Raw genomic sequence first — 17,873 nt, 5'->3', positions numbered from 1 at the left:
CAAGGGCATAAGCAGGAACAGGGGCAGAGGACAGGGCAAGGGCAGGGGCAGAGGCTTGTGCAGAGGTAGTGGCAGGGGCAGAAGCAGGGGCAGAGGCAAGGGCAGAAGCCAGGACAGGGACCTTCTTCTCCTTCTTCTTCTCTTCCTTCTTCATTTTTGTATTCTTCTAATCTTTCTTCTTCTTCTTCCTCTTCTTCTTCCTCTTCTTCTTCATCCTCTTCTTCTTCCTCTTCTTCCTCTTCTTCTTCCTCTTTTTCTTCTTCTTCCTCTTCTTCTCATTTTTCTTTTTCCTCTTCCTCTTCTTTCTCTTCTTCTTCCTCTTCTTTTTCTTCCTCTTCTTCTTCCTCTTCTTCTTCGACCTCTTCTTCTTCCTCTTCTTCTTCCTCTTCTTCTCCTTTTTCTTCTTCCTCTTCTTATTTTTCTTCCTCTTCTTCCTCCTCTTTTTCTTCCTCTTCTTCTTCCTCTTCTTCCTCTTCCTCCTCTTCTTCTTCTTTCTCTTTTTTCTTTCTCTTGTTATTCCTTTTCTTCCTATTCTTCCTTTTCTTCTTTTTCTTCTTCTTTCTCTCCCTCTTCCTCTTCCTCTCCTTCTTCACCTTCCTCTTCTTCTCCTTCTTCACCTTCTTCTTCTTCTCCTTCTTCCTCTTCTACTTCTCCTTCTTCCTCTTCCTATTCGTCTCCCTTTTCGTCTTTTTCTCCTTCTTCCTGTTCTCCTTCCTCTTCTCCTTCTTCACCTTCATCTTCTTATTCTTCTTCTTCTCCTTCTTCCTCTTCTCCCTCTCCCACTTCCTCTTCTCCCTCTCCCTCTTCTCCTTCTTCCTCTTCGTCTCCCTTTTCTTCTCCTTCTTCCTCTTCCTATTCGTCTCCCTTTTCTTTTTCTTCTTCCTCTTTTTCTCCTTCTTCCTCTTCTCCCTCTCCCTCTTCCTCTTCTCCCTCTTCCTCTTCTCCTTCTTCCTCTTCCCATTGGTCTCCCTTTTCTTCTTTTTCTCCATATTCTTCTTCTCCTTCTTCCTCTTCCTATTCGTCTCCCTTTTCTTCTCCTCCTCCTTCTTCCTCTTCTTCTTCTCCTTCTTCCTCTTCCTCTCCCTTTTCTTCTTCTTCTCCCTCTTCTTCTCCTTCTTCCTCTTCCTATTCGTCTACCTTTTCTTTTTCTTCTTCCTCTTCTTCTTCTCCTTCTTCCTCTTCTCCCTCTTCCTCTTCCTCTTCTCACTCTTCCTCTTCCTCTTCTCCTTCTTCCTCTTCCAATTCATCTCCCTTTTCTTCTTTTTCTCCATATTCTTCTTCTCCTTCTTCCTCTTCCTATTCGTCTCCCTTTTCTTCTTCTCCTCCTTCTTCCTCTTCTTCTTCTCCTTCTTCCTCTTCCTATTCGTCTCCCTTTTCTTCTTCTTCTCCCTCTTCTTCTCCTTCTTCCTCTTCCTATTCGTCTCCCTTTTCTTCTTCTTCTTCTCCCTCTTCTTCTTCCTCTTCCTATTCGTCTCCCTTTTCTTCTTCTTCTCCCTCTTCCTCTTCTTATTCTCCTTTTTCCTCTTCCTCTTCTTCTCCCTCTTCCTCTTCTCCTTCTTCTTCTTCCTCTTCTCCTTCTTCCTCCTCTTCGTCTCCCTTTTCTTCTTCTCCTTCTTCTTCTTCTTCTTCCTCTTCTTCTCCTTCTTCGCCTTCATCTTCTTCTTCTTCTTCTTCTTCTCCTTCTTCTTCACCTTCATCTTCTTCTTCTTCTCCTTCTTCTTCTTCTTCCTCTTCCTCATCTTCTCCTCCTTCTTCCTCTTCCTATTCGTCTCCCTTTTCTTTTCCTTCTCCATCTTCCTCTTCTCCTTCTTCCTCTTCCTATTCGTCTCCCTTTTCTTCTTCCTCTTCCTCTTCTCCTTCTTCCTCTTCCTATTCATCTCCCTTTTCTTCTTTCTCTCCCTATTCTTCTTCTCCTTCTTTCTCTTCCTATTTGTCTCCCTTTTCTTCTTCTACTCCTTCTCCCTCTTCCTTTTCTCCTTCTTCTTCTTCCTCTCCTTCTTCCTCTTCTTCTTCTTCCTCTTCCTCTTCCTTTTCTTCTTCTTCCTCTTCTTCTTCTCCTTCTTCCTCTTCTCCCTCTCCCTCTTCTTCTCCTCCTCCCTCTTCCTCTTCTTCTCCTTCTTCCTCTTCCTATTCGTCTCCCTTTTCTTCTCTTTCTCCTTCTTCCTCCTCTTCTTCTCCTTCTTCCTCTTCTTCTCCTTTTTCTTCTTTTTCTCCTTCTTCTTCCTCTTCTCCCTCTTCCTCTTCTTCTCCTTCTTCATCTTCCTATTCATCTTCCTTTTCTTCTTCTTCTCCTCCTTCTTCCTATTCCTCTTCTTCTTCTCCTTCCTCCTCTTCCTATTCATCTCCCGTTTCTTCTTTTTCTCTTTCTTCTTCCTTTTCTCCTTCTTCTTCCTCTTCTCCTTCTACTTCCTCTTCTTCTCCTTCTTCACCTTCATCTTCTTATTCTTATTATTATTATTCTTCTTCTCCTTCTCCCTCTTCCTCTTCTCCTTCTTCCTCTCCTTTTCTTCTTCTCCTTCTTCTCCCTCTTCTCCTTCTTCCTCCTCTTCCTACTCGTCTCCCTTTTCTCCTCCTCCTTCTTCTCCTTCCTCCTCTTCCTATTCGTCTCCCTTTTCTTCTTCTTCTCCTTCTACTTCCTCTTCTTCTCCTTCTTCACCTTCATCTTCTTCTTCCTCTTCTCCCTCTCCCTCTTCCTCTTCTTCTTCTCCCTCTTCCTCTTCCTCTTCTTCTTCCTCTTCTCCCTCTCCCTCTCCCTCTTCCTCTTCTTCTTCTCCCTCTTCCTCTTCCTCTTCTCCTTCTTCCTCTCCCTATTTGTCTTCCTTTTCTTCTTCTTCTTCTTCTTCTTCTTCTTCCTCTTCCTCTTCTTCTTCTTCTTCTTCTTCTTCTTCTCCCTCTTCCTCTCCCTTTTCTTCTCCTCCTTCTTCTCCTCCTCCTTCTTCCTCCTCTCCCTCTTCCTCTTCTTCCTCTTCTTCTCCTTCTTCACCTTCTTCTTCTTCTCCTTCTTCCTCTTCTACTTCTCCTTCTTCCTCTTCCTATTCGTCTCCCTTTTCGTCTTTTTCTCCTTCTTCCTGTTCTCCTTCCTCTTCTCCTTCTTCACCTTCATCTTCTTAGTCTTCTTCTTCTCCTTCTTCCTCTTCTCCTTCTTCCTCTTCTCCCTCTCCCACTTCCTCTTCTCCCTCTCCCTCTTCTCCTTCTTCCTCTTCGTCTCTCTTTTCTTCTCCTTCTTCCTCTTCCTATTCGTCTCCCTTTTCTTTTTCTTCTTCCTCTTTTTCTCCTTCTTCCTGTTCTCCTTCCTCTTCTCCTTCTTCACCTTCATCTTCTTAGTCTTCTTCTTCTCCTTCTTCCTCTTCTCCTTCTTCCTCTTCTCCCTCTCCCTCTTCCTCTTCTCCCTCTTCCTCTTCTCCTTCTTCCTCTTCCCATTCGTCTCCCTTTTCTTCTTTTTCTCCATATTCTTCTTCTGCTTCTTCCTCTTCCTATTCGTCTCCCTTTTCTTCTCCTCCTCCTTCTTCCTCTTCTTCTTCTCCTTCTTCCTCTTCCTCTCCCTTTTCTTCTTCTTCTCCCTCTTCTTCTCCTTCTTCCTCTTCCTATTCGTCTCCCTTTTCTTCTTCTTCTTCTCCCTCTTCTTCTTCCTCTTCCTATTCGTCTCCCTTTTCTTCTTCTTCTCCCTCTTCCTCTTCTTATTCTCCTTTTTCCTCTTCCTCTTCTTCTCCCTCTTCCTCTTCTTCTTCTTCTTCTTCCTCTTCTCCTTCTTTCTCCTCTTCGTCTCCCTTTTCTTCTTCTCCTTCTTCTTCTTCTTCTTCCTCTTCCTCTTCTTCTTCTTCTTCACCTTCATCTTCTTCTTCTTCTTCTCCTTCTTCTTCACCTTCATCTTCTTCTTCTTCTCCTTCTTCTATGTCTTCTTCTTCCTCTTCCTCATCTTCTCCTCCTTCTTCCTTTTCCTATTCGTCTCCCTTTTCTTCTCCTTCTCCATCTTCCTCTTCTCCTTCTTCCTCTTCCTATTCGTCTCCCTTTTCTTCTTCCTCTTCCTCTTCTCCTTCTTCCTCTTCCTATTCATCTCCCTTTTCTTCTTTCTCTCCCTATTCTTCTTCTCCTTCTTTCTCTTCCTATTTGTCTCCCTTTTCTTCTTCTACTCCTTCTCCCTCTTCCTTTTCTCCTTCTTCTTCCTCTCCTTCTTCCTCTTCTTCTTCTTCCTTTTCTTCTTCTTTCTCTTCCTCTTCTTCTTCTCCTTCTTCCTCTTCTCCCTCTCCCTCTTCTTCTCCTCCTCCCTCTTCCTCTTCTTCTCCTTTTTCCTCTTCCTATTCGTCTCCCTTTTCTTCTCTTTCTTCTTCTTCCTCCTCTTCTTCTCCTTCTTCCTCTTCCTCATCTTCTCCTTTTTCTTCTTTTTCTCCTTCTTCTTCCTCTTCCTCTTCTTCTCCTTCTTCCTCTTCCTATTCATCTTCCTTTTCTTCTTCTTCTCCTCCTTCTTCCTATTCCTCTTCTTCTTCTCCTTCCTCCTCTTCCTATTCATCTCCCTTTTCTTCTTTTTCTCTTTCTTCTTCCTTTTCTCCTTCTTCTTCCTCTTCTCCTTCTACTTCCTCTTCTTCTCCTTCTTCACCTTCATCTTCTTATTCTTATTATTATTATTCTTCTTCTCCTTCTCCCTCTTCCTCTTCTCCTTCTTCCTCTCCTTTTCTTCTTCTCCTTCTTCTCCCTCTTCTCCTTCTTCCTCCTCTTCCTACTCGTCTCCCTTTTCTCCTCCTCCTTCTTCTCCTTCCTCCTCTTCCTATTCGTCTCTCTTTTCTTCTTCTTCTCCTTCTACTTCCTCTTCTTCTCCTTCTTCACCTTCATCTTCTTCTTCCTCTTCTCCCTCTCCCTCTTCTTCTTCTCCCTCTTCCTCTTCCTCTTCTTCTTCCTCTTCTCCCTCTCCCTCTTCCTCTTCTTCTTCTCCCTCTTCCTCTTCCTCTTCTCCTTCTTCCTCTCCCTATTTGTCTTCCTTTTCTTCTTCTTCTTCTTCCTCTTCCTCTTCTTCTTCTTCTTCTTCTCCCTCTTCCTCTCCCTTTTCTTCTCCTCCTTCTTCCTCTTCTTCTTCTCCTTCTTCCTCTTCCTATTCGTCTCCCTTTTCTTCTTCCTCTTCCTCTTCTTCTTCTTCTCCCTCTTCCTTCTCCTTCTCCCTCTTCCTCTTCGTCTCCCTTTTCTTTTTCTCCTTCTTCCTCTTCCTCTTCTCCGTCTTCCTCTTCTTCTTCTCCCTGTCCCTCTTCCTCTTCTTCTCCCTCTTCCTCTTCGTCTCCCTTTTATTTTTCTCCTTCTTCCTTTTCCTCTTCTCCCTCTTCCTCTTCTTCTTCTTCTCCCTCTCCCTCTTCTTCTCCCTCTTCCTCTTCCTATTCGTCTCCCTTTTCTTTTTCTCCTTCCTCTTCCTCTTCTCCCTCTTCCTCTTCTTCTTCTCCCTCTTCTTCTTCTCCCTCTTCCCTCTCCCTCTTCTTCTCCTTCTTCCTCTTCTCCCTTTTCTTCTTCTTCTCCTTCTTCCTCTTCCTATTCGTCCCCCTCTTCTTCTTCTTCTTCTCCTTCTTCCTCTTCTCCCTTTTCTTCTTCTTCTCCTTCTTCTTCCTTCTCCTTCTCTCTCTTCCTCTTCTTTTTATCCTTCTTCCTCTTCCTCTTCTCCCTCTTCCTCTTCTTCTTCTCCTTCTCCTTTTCCCCCTTCCTCCTCGTCTCCTTTTTCCTCTTCTCCCTTTTCTTCTTCTTCTCCTTCTTCCTCTTCCTATTCGTCTCCCTCTTCTTCTTCTTCTTCTCCTTCTTCCTCTTCTCCTCCCTCTTCTTCTTCCTCTTCCTCTTCTCCCTCTTCCTCTTCTCCTCCTTCTTCCTCTTCTCCTCCTTCTTCTCCCTCTCCCTCTTCTTCTTCCTCTTCCTATTCGTCTCCCTCTTCTTCTTCTCCTTCTTCCTCTTCTCTTACCTCTTCTTCTTCTCCTTCTTCCTCTTCCTATTCGTCTCCCTCTTCCTCTTCTTCTCCTTCTTCCTCTTCTCCTCCTTCTTCTCCCTCTCCCTCTTCTTCTTCCTCTTCCTATTCGTCTCCCTCTTCTTCTTCTCCTTCTTCCTCTTCTCTTACCTCTTCTTCTTCTCCTTCTTCCTCTTCCTATTCGTCTCCCTCTTCCTCTTCTTCTCCTTCTTCCTCTTCTTCTCCTTCTCCCTCTTCTTCTTCTTCTCCTTCTTCCTCTTCTCCCTTTTCTTCTTCTCCTTCTCCCTCTTCCTCTTCTCCTCCTTTTTCCTCTTCTCCCTTTTCTTCTTCTTCTTCTCCTTCTTCTTCCTTCTCCTTCTCTCTCTTCCTCTTCGTCTCCCTTTTCTTTTTCTCCTTCTTCCTCTTCCTCTTCTCCCTCTTCCTCTTCTCCTTCTCCTTCTCCCCCTTCCTCTTCTTCTCCTTCTTCCTCTTCTCCCTTTTCTTCTTCTTCTCCTTCTTCCTCTTCCTATTCGTATGCCTCTTCTTCTTCTTCTTCTCCTTCTTCCTCTTCTCCTCCCTCTTCTTCTTCCTCTTCCTCTTCTCCCTCTTCCTCTTCTCCTCCTTCTCCCTCTTCTCCTCCTTCTTCTCCCTCTCCCTCTTCTTCTTCCTATTCGTCTCCCTCTTCTCCCTCTTCTTCTTCTCCTTCTTCCTCTTCTCTTACCTCTTCTTCTTCTCCTTCTTCCTCTTCCTATTCGTCTCCCTCTTCCTCTTCTCCCTCTCCTTCTCCCTTTTCTTCTGCTTCCTCTTCTCCTCCTTCTTCTCCCTCTTCTTCTTCCTCTTCCTATTCGTCTCCCTCTTCCTCTTCTCCCTCTCCTTCTCCCTTTTCTTCTGCTTCCTCTTCTCCTCCTTCTTCTCCCTCTCCTTCTTCCTCTTCGTCTCCCTCTTCCTCTTCTTCCTCTCCTTCTCCCTTTTCTTCTGCTTCCTCTTCTCCTCCTTCTTCTCCCTCTTCTTCTTCCTCTTCCTATTCGTCTCCCTCTTCCTCTTCTCTTACCTCTTCTTCTTCTCCTTCTTCCTCTTCCTATTCGTCTCCCTCTTCCTCTTCTTCTTCCTCTTCTCCCTCTTCTTCCTCTTCTCCTTCTTCTTCCTCGTCTCCTGTGTTCGGTGACATTGATATTTCGGGCTCGGCTCCGTGCGCTCAGATTGGTCGCTGGCGGAATGTCGGCGTCCTCCGCGGCGTCTGATTGGTCGGTCACACGTGTAGTAGTTCTCTGGCGCTTCCGGTAGTCTGCAGAGCAGAGGCAGCGGAGTCGGAGCGCGGAGCGGAGCGCACGGATCGCGGTGCGCACGGATCGCGCTGCTGACGGTGATCGGGGGTCGCGGGTTGCTCGATCTGCCGGCGGCCGGTGATGAGGCGCTCCGGGCTGTAGCACCGTCAGTGTCGGGCTCACAGGCGCTGCCTCCTCGGGGTCCCCGGCCGGGTGGGCTCCGGGGCTGCCGGGTGTCACCATGGAGGATCAGACGGAGCAGAGTCCCGGAGCCCCCAGTGACGCGGATAACGGGGTCTCGCCGCCGCCTCCGCAGAGGACCACCAACTTCTTCATAGACAATATTCTACGTCCAGACTTCGGCTGCAGGAAGGAGACCCCCGGGCGGGAGAACGTCAGCCCCCTGCACACCCGCCAGGGCAACCCGGCGCCCAGCCCGGACTCCGACTCCACCTCGGAGAGCTCCGGCGACCCCAACCCGGGACCCCCGGCACACAAGAGCGACCCGATGGTGTGGCCCGCCTGGGTGTACTGCACCCGCTACTCCGACCGGCCGTCCTCCGGTGAGTGCCCGGGGAGCTGCGGGGCAGAGCGCACGGGGGCCCGGGGACGCTAGAGCAAGCCTGTCCCTGTACATTATACATTATATCAAGCCTGTCCCTGAAGATTATACATTATATCAAGCCTGTCCCTGTACATTATACATTATAGCAAGCCTGTCCCTGTACATTATACATTATATCAAGCCTGTCCCTGTAGATTATACATTATATCAAGCCTGTCCCTGTACATTATACATTAGAGCAAGCCTGTCCCTGTAGATTATACATTATATCAAGCCTGTCCCTGTAGATTATACATTATATCAAGCCTGTCCCTGTACATTATACATTAGAGCAAGCCTGTCCCTGTACATTATACATTATATCAAGCCTGTCCCTGTAGATTATACATTATATCAAGCCTGTCCCTGTACATTATACATTAGAGCAAGCCTGTCCCTGTAGATTATACATTATATCAAGCCTGTCCCTGTACATTATACATTATATCAAGCCTGTCCCTGTAGATTATACATTATATCAAGCCTGTCCCTGTAGATTATACATTATATCAAGCCTGTCCCTGTACATTATACATTATATCAAGCCTGTCCCTGTAGATTATACATTATATCAAGCCTGTCCCTGTAGATTATACATTATATCAAGCCTGTCCCTGTACATTATACATTATATCAAGCCTGTCCCTGTAGATTATACATTATATCAAGCCTGTCCCTGTACATTATACATTATATCAAGCCTGTCCCTGTAGATTATACATTAGAGCAAGCCTGTCCCTGTAGATTATACATTAGAGCAAGCCTGTCCCTGTAGATTATACATTATATCAAGCCTGTCCCTGTACATTATACATTATATCAAGCCTGTCCCTGTAGATTATACATTATAGCAAGCCTGTCCCTGTAGATTATACATTATATCAAGCCTGTCCCTGTACATTATACATTATATCAAGCCTGTCCCTGTACATTATACATTAGAGCAAGCCTGTCCCTGTAGATTATACATTATATCAAGCCTGTCCCTGTAGATTATACATTAGAGCAAGCCTGTCCCTGTAGATTATACATTATATCAAGCCTGTCCCTGTAGATTATACATTATATCAAGCCTGTCCCTGTAGATTATACATTAGAGCAAGCCTGTCCCTGTACATTATACATTATATCAAGCCTGTCCCTGTAGATTATACATTAGAGCAAGCCTGTCCCTGTAGATTATACATTAGAGCAAGCCTGTCCCTGTAGATTATACATTATATCAAGCCTGTCCCTGTACATTATACATTATATCAAGCCTGTCCCTGTAGATTATACATTATAGCAAGCCTGTCCCTGTAGATTATACATTATATCAAGCCTGTCCCTGTACATTATACATTATATCAAGCCTGTCCCTGTACATTATACATTAGAGCAAGCCTGTCCCTGTAGATTATACATTATATCAAGCCTGTCCCTGTAGATTATACATTAGAGCAAGCCTGTCCCTGTAGATTATACATTATATCAAGCCTGTCCCTGTAGATTATACATTATATCAAGCCTGTCCCTGTAGATTATACATTAGAGCAAGCCTGTCCCTGTAGATTATACATTATATCAAGCCTGTCCCTGTACATTATACATTATATCAAGCCTGTCCCTGTAGATTATACATTATAGCAAGCCTGTCCCTGTAGATTATACATTATATCAAGCCTGTCCCTGTACATTATACATTATATCAAGCCTGTCCCTGTACATTATACATTAGAGCAAGCCTGTCCCTGTAGATTATACATTATATCAAGCCTGTCCCTGTAGATTATACATTAGAGCAAGCCTGTCCCTGTAGATTATACATTATATCAAGCCTGTCCCTGTAGATTATACATTATATCAAGCCTGTCCCTGTAGATTATACATTAGAGCAAGCCTGTCCCTGTAGATTATACATTATATCAAGCCTGTCCCTGTAGATTATACATTATATCAAGCCTGTCCCTGTAGATTATACATTATATCAAGCCTGTCCCTGTAGATTATACATTATATCAAGCCTGTCCCTGTAGATTATACATTATATCAAGCCTGTCCCTGTAGATTATACATTATAGCAAGCCTGTCCCTGTAGATTATACATTATATCAAGCCTGTCCCTGTGTATTATACATTATAGCAAGCCTGTCCCTGTAGATTATACATTATATCAAGCCTGTCCCTGTAGATTATACATTATATCAAGCCTGTCCCTGTAGATCATACATTATATCAAGCCTGTCCCTGTAGATTATACATTATATCAAGCCTGTCCCTGTACATTATACATTATATCAAGCCTGTAACTGTAGATTATACATTATATCAAGCCTGTCCCTGTAGATTATACATTATATCAAGCCTGTCCCTGTACATTATACATTATATCAAGCCTGTCCCTGTAGATTATACATTATATCAAGCCTGTCCCTGTAGATTATACATTATATCAAGCCTGTCCCTGAACATTATAACGATCCATTATACATTATAGCAAGCCTCTACCTGTACATTATAACGATCCTGTACCTGTATATTATATCAAGCCTGTAACTGTACATTATAGCAAGCCTGTACCTGTAGATTATACATTATATCAAGCCTGTCCCTGTGTATTATACATTATATCAAGCCTGTACCTGTATATTATATCAAGCCTGTCCCTGAACATTATAACGATCCATTATACATTATATCAAGCCTGTCCCTGTACATTATACATTATATCAAGCCTGTACCTGTACCTGTACATTATAACGATCCTGTCCCTGTACATTATATCAAGCCTGTCCCTGTACATTATACATTATATCAAGCCTGTCCCTGTACATTATACATTATAGCAAGCCTGTACCTGTACATTATACATTATATCAAGCCTGTACCTGTACATTATAACGATCCTGTCCCTATACATTATATCAAGCCTGTCCCTGTACATTATACATTATATCAAGCCTGTTCCTGTACATTATAACGATCCTGTCCCTGTACATTATATCAAGCCTGTAACTGTACATTATATCAAGCCTGTCCCTGAACATTATATCAAGCCTGTAACTGTACATTATAACGATCCATTATACATTATATCAAGCCTGTCCCTGAACATTATAACGATCCATTATACATTATATCAAGCCTGTAACTGTATATTATAATTATCCTGTCCTCTATATTTTAACGATCCTGTCCTGTGTATTATATCAATCCTGTCCCTGAACATTATAATTATCCTGTCCTGTATATAATATCAAGCCAATAAATGTACATTATATCAATGCTGTCCCTGTATATTATAACGATCCTGTCCCTGAACATTATAACGATCCTGCCCTGTACATTATATCAAGCCTGTCCCTGTATATTATAATTATCCTGTCCTGTATATTATAACGATCCTCAAGCCTGCCCCTGAACATTATAACAATCCGGTCCCTGTACATTATATCAAGCCTGTAACTATACATTATAACAATCCATTATACATTATATCAAGCATGTACCTGTACATTATAACAGTCCTGTCCTGTATATTATATCAATCCTGTCCTGTATATTATAACAATCCTGTCCTGTATATTATATCGATCATGTCCCTGTATATTATAACAATCCTGTCCCTGTATATTATATATGTCCTACCCCTGTACATTATAACGATCCTGTCCCTGTACATTATAACGATCCTGTGCCTGTATATTATAACGATCCTGACGATGAATATTATAATAATCCTGTCCCTGTATATTAGAAAAAATAATCTCCAGCATGGATCTTCTAAAAAGTCAATTTATTGAAAACACTTTAAAATGCAAACATTTGCAAAAAAAAAAAAAAAAAAGATGGGGGTCCCAGGTGGTCAACGCCGACGCGTTTCGACCATCAGGTCTTAGTCATGGCATGACTAAGACCTGATGGTCGAAACGCGTCGGCGTTGACCTCCTGGGACCTCCATCTTTTTTTTTTTTTGCAAATGTTTGCCTTTTTAAGTGTTTTCAATAAATTGACTTTTTAGAAGATCCATGCTGGAGATTATTTTTTCTTTTTCATTGCTGGCTCTGGACTACGCCCTTGACCAAGGCGGCTCCGTGCATGGACATCATTGCACTGTTGAGGGATTGGTGAGCTGACTTATTTTCTTCCCATTTTTTTCCTTTTTCCCTATTTTTGTCCCTGTATATTATAACAATCCTGTCCGGGTATATTATAACAATCCTGTCCCTGTATATTATAACAATCCTGTCTCTGTATATTATAACAATCGTGTCCGTGTATATTATAACAATCCTGTCCCTGTATATTATAACAATCGTGTCCGTGTATATTATAACAATCCTGTCCCTGTATATTATAACAATCCTGTCCCTGTATATTATAACAATCCTGTCTCTGTATATTATAACAATCGTGTCCGTGTATATTATAACAATCCTGTCCCTGTATATTATAATAATCCTGTCCCTGTATATTATAACAATCCTGTCTCCGTATATTATAACAATTCTGTCCGTGTATATTATAACAATCCTGTCCCTGTATATTATAACAATCCTGTCCGTGTATATTATAACAATCCTGTCTCTGTATATTATAACAATCGTGTATCTGTATATTATAACAATCGTGTCCGTGTATATTATAACAATCCTGTCCGTGTATATTATAATAATCCTGTCCCTGTATATTATAACAATCCTGTCTCCGTATATTATAACAATTCTGTCCGTGTATATTATAACAATCCTGTCCCTGTATATTATAACAATCCTGCCCTGTATATTATAACAATCCTGTCTCTGTATATTATAACAATCGTGTCCGTGTATATTATAACAATCCTGTCCGTGTATATTATAACAATCCTGCCCTGTATATTATAACAATCCTGTCTCTGTATATTATAACAATCCTGTCCGTGTATATTATAACAATCCTGCCCTGTATATTATAACAATCCTGTCTCTGTATATTATAACAATCCTGTCCCTGTATATTATAACAATCCTGTCCGTGTATATTACAACAATCCTGTCCTTGTATATTATAACAATCCTGTCCTTGTATATAATAACAATCCTGTCTCTGTATATTATAACAATCCTGTCCCTGTATATTATAACAATCCTGTCCGTGTATATTATAACAATCCTGTTCCTGTATATTATAACAATCCTGTCTCTGTATATTATAACAATCCTGCCCTTGTATATTATAACAATCCTGTCTCTGTATATTATAACAATCCTGTCTCTGTATATTATAACGATCCTGTCCTTGTATATAATAACAATCCTGTCTCTGTATATTATAACAATCCTGTCCCTGTATATTATAACAATCCTGCCCTTGTATATTATAACAATCCTGTCTCTGTATATTATAACAATCCTGTCTTTGTATATTATAACGATCCTGTCCCTGTATATTATAACAATCCTGTCCCTGTATATTATAACAATCCTGTCCCTGTATATTATAACAATCCTGTCCGTGTATATTATAACAATCCTGTCCGTGTATATTATAACAATCCTGTCCCTGTATATTATAACAATCCTGTCTCTGTATATTATAACAATCCTGTCTCTGTATATTATAACAATCCTGTCCCTGTATATTATAACAATCCTGTCCTTGTATATTATAACAATCCTGTCCTTGTATATTATAACAATCCTGTCCCTGTATATTACAACAATCCTGGCCTTGTATATTATAACAATCCTGACGATTAATATTATAACAATCCTGTATCTGTATATTATAACAATCCTGTCCTGTATATTATAACAGTCCTGTCCCTGAATATTACAACAATCCTGTCCCTGTATATTATAACAATCTTGCACTGTATATTATAACAATCCTATCCCTGTATATTATAACGATCCTGTCCCTGAACATTATAACGATCCTGCCCTGTACATTATATCAAGCCTGTCCCTGTATATTATAATTATCCTGTCCTGTATATTATAACGATCCTGTCCTGTGTTTTATATCAAGCCTGCCCCTGAACATTATAACAATCCTGTCCTTGTATATTATATCAATCCTGTCCTGTAAATGTTAACAATCCTGTCCCTGTATATTATATCAACCCTTTCCTGTATATTATAACAATCCGGTCCTATATATTATATCGATCATGTCCCTGTATATTACATATGTCCTACCCCTGCACATTATAACGATCCTGTCCCTGTATATTATATCAATCCTGCCCCTGTACATTATAACGATCCTGCCCCTGTACATTGTAACAATCCTGTCTCTCTATATTATAACAATTCTGTCCCTGTATATTACAATAATCACGTCCCTGACCATGTACACTATATCAATCCTGTCCCTGTGCATTGTAACAATCCGGTTCTGTACATTATAACGATCCTGTCCGTGTATGTTATAACAATCCTGTCCCTGTATATTATAACAATCCTGTCTCTGTATATTATAACGATCCTGTCCTTGTATATTATAACAATCCCGTCCTTGTATATTATAACAATCATGTCCCTGTATATTATAACGATCCTGTCCCTGTATATTATAACAATCCTGTCCTTGTATATTATAACAATCCTGTCCCTGTATATTATAACGATCCTGTCCTTGTATATTATAACAATCCTGTCCCTGTATATTATAACAAACCTGTTTCTGCATATTATAACAAACCTGTCCCTGTATATTATACCAATCCTGTCCCTGTATATTATAACAAACCTGTCTCTGTATATTATAACAATCCTGTCCCTGTATATTATAACAATCCTGTCCTTGTATATTATAACGATCCTGGCCTTGTATATTAGAACAATCATGTCCCTGTATATTATAACGATCCTGTCCCTGTATATTATAACGATCCTGTCCCTGTATATTATAACAATCCTGTCCTTGTATATTATAACAATCCTGTCCCTGTATATTATAACGATCCTGTCCTTGTATATTATAACAATCCTGTCCCTGTATATTATAACAAACCTGTCTCTGCATATTATAACAAACCTGTCCCTGTATATTATAACAATCCTGTCCTTGTATATTATAATGATCCTGTCCCTGTATATTATAACGATCCTGTCTCTGTATATTATAACAAACCTGTCTCTATATATTATAACAATCCTGTCCCTGTATATTATAACGATCCTGTCCCTGTATATTATAACAATCCTGTCCTTGTATATTATAACAATCCTGTCCCTGTATATTATAACGATCCTGTCCTTGTATAGTATAACAATCCTGTCCCTGTATATTATAACAATCCTGTCTCTGTATATTATAACAAACCTGCCTCTGTATATTATAACAATCCTGTCCCTGTATATTATAACAATCCTGTCCGTGTATATTATAACAATCATGTCCCTGTATATTATAACGATCCTGTCCTTGTATATTATAACGATCCTGTCCCTGTATATTATAACAATCCTGTTTCTGTATATTATAACAAACCTGTTTCTGTATATTATAACGATCCTGTCCTTGTATATTATAACGATCCTGTCCTTGTATATTATAACAATCCTGTCTCTGTATATTATAACAATCTTGTCCCTGTATATTATAACAATCCTGTCCTTGTATATTATAACAATCCGGTCCCTGTATATTATAACAATCCTGTCTCTGTATATTATAACAATCCTCTCCCTGTATATTATAACAATCCTGTCCCTGTATATTATAACAATCCCGTCCCTGTATATTATAACAATCCGGTCCGTGTATATTATAACAATCCTGTCCCTGTATATTATAACAATCCTGTCCTTGTATATTATAACAATCCTGTCTCTGTATATTATAACAATCCTTTCCGTGTACATTATAACAATCTTGCACTGTATATTATAACAATCCTGTCCCTGTATATTATAACAATCCTGTCCCTGTATATTATAACAATCCTGCCCCTGTACATTATAACAACCCTGTCCCTCTATATTATAACAATCCTGCACTGTATATTACAACAATCCTGTCCCTGTATATTATAACAATCCTGCCCCTGTACATTATAACAACCCTGTCCCTCTCTATTATAACAATCATGTCCCTGTACATCATAATTATCCCGTCCCTGTATATTATAACGATCTAGTCACTGTATATTATAAAAATCCTGTCCCTGTATATTATAACAATCCTGTCCCTGAACATTATAACATTCCTTACCCTGTATATTATAACGATCCTGTCCCTGTACATTATAACTATACTTTCCCTGTATATTACAGTAATCTTGTTCCTGTGTATTATAACGATCCTGCCCCTGTGTATTATAATAATCCTTTCCCTGTACATTATAACAGTCCTGTCCCTGTATATTATAACAATCCTGTCCCTGTATATTATAACAATCCTGTCCCTGTATATTATAATAATTCTGTCCCTCTATGTTACAATAATCATGTCCCTGACCATGTACACTATATCAATCCTGTCCCTGTGCATTATAACAATCCGGTCCTGTATATTATAACAATCCTGCCCCTGTACATTATAACAATCCTGTCCCTTTACATTACAGCAATCCTGTCCCTTTATATTGTAACGATCCTGTCCCTGTATATTATAACGATCCTGCCCCTGTATATTATAATAATCCTGTCTCTTTATATTATAAAAATCCTGTCCCTATATTTTATAACAATCCTGCCCTTGCATATTATAGCAATCCTGTCCCTGTATATTATAATGATCCTGTCCCTGTACATTATAACAGTCTTGTCCCCGTATATTATAACGATCCTGCCTCTGTCTATTACAACGATCCTGCCCCTGTATATTATAATTATTCTGTCCCTGTATATTATAACAATCCAGCCACAGTACATTGTAATATTTATGCGGTATTGCGGGGTCCACTACATAAACTGCGGTATAGCCGGCTTCCCTGTATACATTGCAGTATAGCCGGCTCCAGTATATACACTGCGGTATAGCCGGCTTCCCTATATACAGTGCAGTATAGCCGGCTTCCCTATATACACGGCGGTATAGCCGGCTTCCCTATATACACTGCGGTATAGCCGGCTTCCCTATATACACTGCGGTATAGCCGGCTTCCCTATATACAGTGCAGTATAGCCGGCTTCCCTATATACACTGCGGTATAGCCGGCTTCCCTATATACACTGCAGTATAGCCGGCTTCCCTATATACAGTGCAGTATAGCCGGGTTCCCTATATACACTGCAGTATAGCCGGCTTCCCTGTATACACTGCGGTATAGCCGGCTTCCCTATATGCACTGCAGTATAGCCGGCTTCCCTATATGCATTGCAGTATAGCCGGGTTCCCTATATACACTGCGGTATAGCCGGCTTCCCTATATGCACATTGCAGTATAGCCGGCTTCCCTGTATACACTGCGGTATAACCGGCTTCCCTATACACATTGCAGTATAGCCGGCTTCCCTGTATACATTGCGGTATAGCCGGGTTCCCTATATACACTGCAGTATAGCCGGCTTCCCTGTATACATTGCAGTATAGCCGGGTTCCCTATATACACTGCAGTATAGCCGGCTTCCCTGTATACATTGCGGTATAGCCGGCTTCCCTGTATACATTGCGGTATAGCCGGCTTCCCTGTATACACTGCAGTATAGCCGGCTTCCCTGTATACATTGCGGTATAGCCGGCTTCCCTGTATACACTGCAGTATAGCCGGCTTCCCTGTATACATTGCGGTATAGCCGGCTTCCCTGTATACATTGCGGTATAACCGGCTTCCCTATACACATTGCAGTATAGCCGGGTTCCCTATATACACTGCAGTATAGCCGGCTTCCCTGTATACATTGCGGTATAGCCGGTTTCCCTGTATACATTGCAGTATAGCCGGCTTCCCTGTATACAGTGCAGTATAGCCGGCTTCCCTATATACACTGCGGTATAGCCGGCTTCCCTATATACAGTGCAGTATAGTCGGCTTCCCTGTATACAGTGCAGTATAGCCGGCTTCCCTATATACACTGCGGTATAGCCGGCTTCCCTGTATACACTGCGGTATAGCCGGCTTCCCTGTATACATTGCGGTATAGCCGGCTTCCCTATATACACTGCGGTATAGCCGGCTTCCCTA

At 41.2% G+C, this 17,873-nt stretch overlaps 2 protein-coding genes across 2 annotated transcripts in view; one reads left to right on the top strand and one right to left on the bottom strand.

Annotated features, from left to right (window-relative positions):
- Positions 1-500: 500 nt before the first annotated feature.
- Positions 501-1,130, bottom strand: LOC138645777 (nucleolar protein 58-like). Its single transcript, XM_069735297.1, has one exon. The coding sequence runs from the start codon at positions 987-989 to the stop codon at positions 645-647; it is 345 nt and encodes a 114-aa protein (XP_069591398.1). The 5' UTR covers positions 990-1,130; the 3' UTR covers positions 501-644.
- A 6,054-nt stretch (positions 1,131-7,184) lies between these two features.
- Positions 7,185-17,873, top strand: part of EN1 (engrailed homeobox 1) — a 35,684-nt gene continuing 24,995 nt past the window's right edge. Inside the window, exon 1 of the mRNA XM_069735296.1 lies at positions 7,185-7,736. Coding sequence (XP_069591397.1) covers positions 7,415-7,736 — 322 coding nt within the window. The 5' untranslated portion in view covers positions 7,185-7,414. The remainder of the gene's footprint in view (positions 7,737-17,873) is intronic.

This window comes from Ranitomeya imitator, chromosome 7 (genome assembly GCF_032444005.1).
Source record: "Ranitomeya imitator isolate aRanImi1 chromosome 7, aRanImi1.pri, whole genome shotgun sequence".
Taxonomy (NCBI): Eukaryota; Metazoa; Chordata; class Amphibia; order Anura; family Dendrobatidae; genus Ranitomeya; species Ranitomeya imitator.
This window is presented reverse-complemented; position numbering and strand designations above follow the sequence as displayed.